The sequence below is a fragment of the Octopus bimaculoides genome, chromosome 9 (genome assembly GCF_001194135.2).
Source record: "Octopus bimaculoides isolate UCB-OBI-ISO-001 chromosome 9, ASM119413v2, whole genome shotgun sequence".
Classification (NCBI taxonomy): Eukaryota; Metazoa; Mollusca; class Cephalopoda; order Octopoda; family Octopodidae; genus Octopus; species Octopus bimaculoides.
In genome coordinates this window covers 31,329,375-31,334,791 of record NC_068989.1, presented here as the reverse complement: position 1 = coordinate 31,334,791, position 5,417 = coordinate 31,329,375, and the positions used below count along the sequence as shown (strand labels likewise).

The 5,417-nt window shown below is 35.3% G+C and overlaps 1 protein-coding gene across 1 annotated transcript in view; it reads left to right on the top strand.

Moving 5' to 3' along the window:
- LOC106875589 (uncharacterized) overlaps positions 1–5,417 on the top strand; it is a 135,876-nt gene that overhangs the window by 107,291 nt on the left and 23,168 nt on the right. The window contains exons 7-8 of the mRNA XM_052970902.1: positions 103–187; positions 2,197–2,297. Of these exons, the coding sequence (XP_052826862.1) occupies positions 103–187; positions 2,197–2,297 (186 nt within the window). The remainder of the gene's footprint in view (positions 1–102; positions 188–2,196; positions 2,298–5,417) is intronic.

Genomic DNA, 5,417 nt, shown 5'->3' with positions numbered 1-5,417 from the left:
CACACACACACACACACACACACACACACACACACACACGCACACACACACACACACACAACTACTTATTTTGTTTATGAGTTCATCATTCTTTCATTTTAGAATGTAAAGAATCGTATAACAAGTTTATAAGTGGAGGAGAAAGTGGATATATACAACCGCCATATAGCAACATTACATTGATAACGTAAGTTACTGCCAATTTCATTTTTATGTACTTTAAAATTAGTATAATATGCAATCCATCCTTCTACAGCATGTTATACATGACATATACCATATTCCACTATATTTACAATAATATCACTGATAACAGTAATACATTATTCTTTGCTACAGTATTATTTCATATTTGTCCCTTCACAGTTTGCATATTGCCACTAGTGTTGATATTGAATTATCTTCTTTGTTGTATTTATCAAGATCTATTTCCTTTGGCTTAAGCTGTCAGTTGTTAGAGAGTGATAATGAACATATGGGATGTGGAAATATGTGATATGAGAAATTGTATTTTATGAGAGAAGTTATAAAATAGAATGAGTTAGCAAGCCTTTCAAAATGGTTGTGGCTGTCATTGGATCTCATATGATGAGAAATATTTCTGGTACAGCTTGCTGTAGTGCATGGTTAATTTTGCAAGACAACCTATAATTTTGTCTAAGGCTGAATGGTACACAGAATGGAAATGAAGCTCAGAAATATGGTTGATGTATACAAATTGACCAAAACATCATTGCTTCTAAATAAACACCAATGTGACCCACTAACGACTAATATTAATAAAGATTATGGACTAAAACTGATAACTTTGATGCAATTTCTCTTCAGGAGGATAAAAGAAAAGAACTTGTATGACATTTAAAGAATTTTATTCTAATAAAAGATCTTCAGACACAAGTTAGAATCATTTCCTCATTCTATATTTTATCAAAAACTATCCAAAAGTTAACAATTCCAAATTGGAAAAAAATTAAGTGCAAGCACATACCAACACATTCTCATAAGACTTATGAAAGAGACTTCAAGGAGTTTTAAAGATATGTAAATAAGCATGGTCTAATGGTTAGGTTGTTGCATTCACAATCATGAATCATGGTTTCAATTCCTAGACTGGCTGTGCATTGTGTTCTTGAGCTAAAACATTTCATTTCATGTTGCTCCAGCCTACTCAGCTGTAAATGAGTAACCTTGTGACAGATTGACATACAAGGATGAGATGGTGACTCAGTGACTCAGGAAAATCACCCAAAGGTTTCATGAGCCATGTTATGTATTCGTTAATCAAAATGATGAATAGTACAACCCATACTGTGAATCCTGACTGGTTAGGATTGGTTGTTCAACAACATCAAAGGGTGAAGATGATGATGTGTTTTTGCCAGTTGTAAAATATAAACCAGAGGTTGTAAACTGTAACTGTTCTTGGTTTGATAGAGAAAGAGGGTGCAAGTAATTTTACAGAGAGAGGTAACAGTTAATCTTATCAAGGTAATAAGTCAAATCTCTCAAACAGTTATAGTAAGATAATGTGATGTTTTAAATATAAGTCCATTTAGTATTTTGCCAGAGACTGAAATAATCTGACTGGACATATATAACTTTATTCTATACTGAAACACCCTATGAAGATATTCTGATTGATGATTGAAATAGATAGAAAGATTTTGATTGCTTAGTATGGCTTGTATTTGTACAATTGCTAGAGAACTCTGGTTAGAAGTGTTTCTTCATACATGGAGTGATAGGGATAAAGACTTGATTAAACTTAGCATTACAAAAGTTACTGTTTTGTTAATGGAGAGGCAACAAAGTTCAGTAAAGTGATCAAGTTTCTACTTACTATAAGAGGTATCAGAATTTATATTGAAACAGACATTTTAGAAGCTGATAACCTCTTCTTTAAAGTTATTGATCTATGTGAAACTGGAGGAATGGTTTGAGACCAAACCTTCTTAGTTTTTCCAATCCTGGCCTGCTGCTTTCAGCTTTTACCATGGCTAGAGTTTAAAACAGCACTCTCCTGATGTCAGCTATTGATGCATACACAAGAAATTCAAATATTTTCTTTTCAAATCACACTTGCACCAAAGTAAATACTTATCAATTGATTAGAAACATTAATTCTATTTTCGTTTGCCAATGATTTTCTTTAACAGACTAAAGTTAATTTGCTTATAATTTCTCTTCTTATTGCAGTCCGCTAAAATGCCAATGGACCCTAACAACTAACAGTAGTCATGTTTTTGAAATTAATTTGGTTAAGTTTGAAGAGTTGAGTTATCTTGATATCTATGATGGTGAGTATTTCTTCTATCCAGTATATGTATAATTTCTGTTTTTTATTATGAAACTTATTTGATGCCATTGTTTGACTTCTCTGTCTCAAGTTAACATTAGTGCAACTTTTATATGATGTTAATATTGTATGATAACTGTGTCTGATGCTGTTGAATTTTTTTTGGGGTGGGGAGGTGATTTTTAATACCAGTATCTTATACCATGGTTTGATACTTGTGCTTAGGTTTATATTGTCTAATAACTATTTGTAATGTTACCACAGTATGATGATAATATATTTTCATATAAATATTCTGTTATTGTCAGAGGTGAATTTTGTTTCATATCTGACATATCCAAATTGACATTTGAGTTTGAAGTTAACATTGAGGTATAGCTATCTAATGTTGATATTATTGGTGAGTTTTGTTTGACATCTGTGTCTAATGTTTACATTCTTTAACATCTCTGTATGATGTTATATTGTTTGATATCCATATTTCATTTTAATATCTGCATCTGATGTTGATATCCATTATCCTCTATATCAGATGTAAATATCTGCTTCTATAAAGACCACCATTATAGCACATACTAACATAGGTGCACACACACTGCCATACATTATACACACACAAACTATTTACCATAGTAGGTACACTTATATCCACACACACATGTATGCACGCACTACTCATATCTTCTATACACACACACACTCATAACATATGTACACTCCTCTATACCACCCTGATATTCACACACAGTGTACACACACATACACATACACAAACACACATGCATATACTCACACACAAGAAGCATATGTACCCTCACACAAACTTGTGCACTCACACATGCACATACACACACACCAGCAGGCATTCCTGTATCACTCTCCCGCCATTAAAACCTCAGTTGCCTTTTGCACTTCTGGTTAGTCAGTGATCCAACATGTGAACCCATGTACATTTTTTTCTGGCTTTCTTCTTTTTTTTTTATCTCCTCTCTTCTCTTCCTGGTCCCTCTAAGACATTCATCGAGTATCCAACAAAGAACTATGTCTGAAACATTGAAACATTTTCTGTTTCTTTCTTTGACTGTTAAATTAATATTGATTGTGACCATCCCTTATACTTTTTTTTTTTTTTGCTATTTGTATTTGGTTTTTGCTTTACTATATATGTATAACAATATAATAAAAGGATGTTGACTGAATAAAAAGAGTAGTCATTTGTTTTCCATTCATGACATAGTTATTGTTAAAAGATTTATTAGATACAACCATTTTTGACCTTTTAGCATTTAAACAAGCCATATCCGACCCAAATTTTCTCCTTGTTTTATGTTCTAACAACCTATATCTAGCCTCTCACGCCTACCATACAATGTTATTCCAAAAATATACAATCACATCACTGTGAATAAAAAGGCATGCATTTGACAGAATAATATAAATGCTACAGGATTAAGCAAAACTGAAAGCTTTTTATGTGGTGACTTGGTTGGATAGCTTTGTGATCATGTGCAGAGAGAAGGGGAAGTGAATGAATGTAAGTGTCCCTGCCATAGTGTACATTTTAAAGTTAGTAGCAGTTTGGTCATTTATGATCTAGAATCTTCATATTGACAACTCTAGTTGTTGAGCAAAGCTGAATTTGAAGATCACTAACTTAACACATGACTACATCTATCCTCTGTTGTCCTACCTGCTTCACTGTCTGATCGCTGCTGTTCACTCTTGTCTATGTCTGACTCTCTGTTGTTCACTCCAGTGTTTCTTCCTCTCTAAACCTGGTATCTTTTAATACACTCCAGAAGAAATCTGATTAAACAAACCCATGGTGTCATCATCACCCAAAAATCTAGATGATTGCAAATAATTTTATTGGTCTGATTTTTGCTATCATTACTTAACCTACCAAAATCCAGTTGTTGCTTACAAAGAATTTATCTGATTGTAAACAAGTCTGGTGTTTGAATCAATGCACACACACATGCACGCACGCACACACGCACACACGCACGCACACACACACACACACACACATACACACACAGCAAAAAAATTGACAGGACCCTATCACCCCACACACCGCAGGAAAGGTGTAGGCAGAAACTCCATATGGTGTACCCAGTGCAAGCTATAGACACACAAGAGGTGCAGTGGATTAATTTGAATGTTATCAGAGAAGATAGTTTTCATATGTGGAAGATACACAGGATCCTTAAAAACTTTAGAGACTTAAGAAATTGTTTCTCTCAAATGCCCTGATGGCTCATTAGAGGTAGTGGATAATTTCTGTTACCTAGGGGACCAAATTAGTAGTGGAGGAGGATGCACAGAGAATGTGATAGCTAGAATAAGAATAGGATGGCGGAAATTCAGAGAGTTATTACCTGTGTCAGCCATGAAAGGTTTCTCTCTTAGAGTGAAAGCAAGATTGTATGATGCATGTATACAGACAGCAATTTTACATGGTAGTGAGACATGGGCCCTGAATACAGAGGACATGTGATGGTTAGAAAGGAATCAGGGAATGAGGTTAGTATGCTCCGCTGGATGTGTAATGTAAGTGTACATGCTTGACAGAATGCCAGTGTTCTGAAAAGAAGTTAGGCATAAGAAGAACTAGTTGCTGTGTGCAAGACTAAGCTGGCTTGGTCATGTGATGTGGATGGATGCCAATAGCTCCATAAAGAAGTGTCAATCTCTCAAAGTGGATGGAACATGTGGAAGTGGGAGACCCAGGAAGGCATGGGATGAAGTACTGAAGAACAACCTCAGAAAGCTGAACCTTTCAGGCAAGATGACAAAGGACTGAGATACCGGGCACTTGGCTGTACTCAAGAAGGCCCATACCCTGCAGCAGAAGTGTTAAGACTGATCCTTCTGGTGGTGTTAATCATTCATGGTGGTGCCATATAAAAGTGCCTGTGTAGCGACATGGAAAAGCACCTATGTGGTGACACAAAAAGGCACCCGTGTAGCAACATGTAAAAATACTGATATGGCGACACAAAAAGGCACCCATGCAGTACCATATAAAAGCATCCAGCACACTCTATAAAGTGGTTGGTGTTAAGAAGGGCATCCAGCCACAGAAATTCTACCAGATTAGACTGGAGTCTGGTGCAGC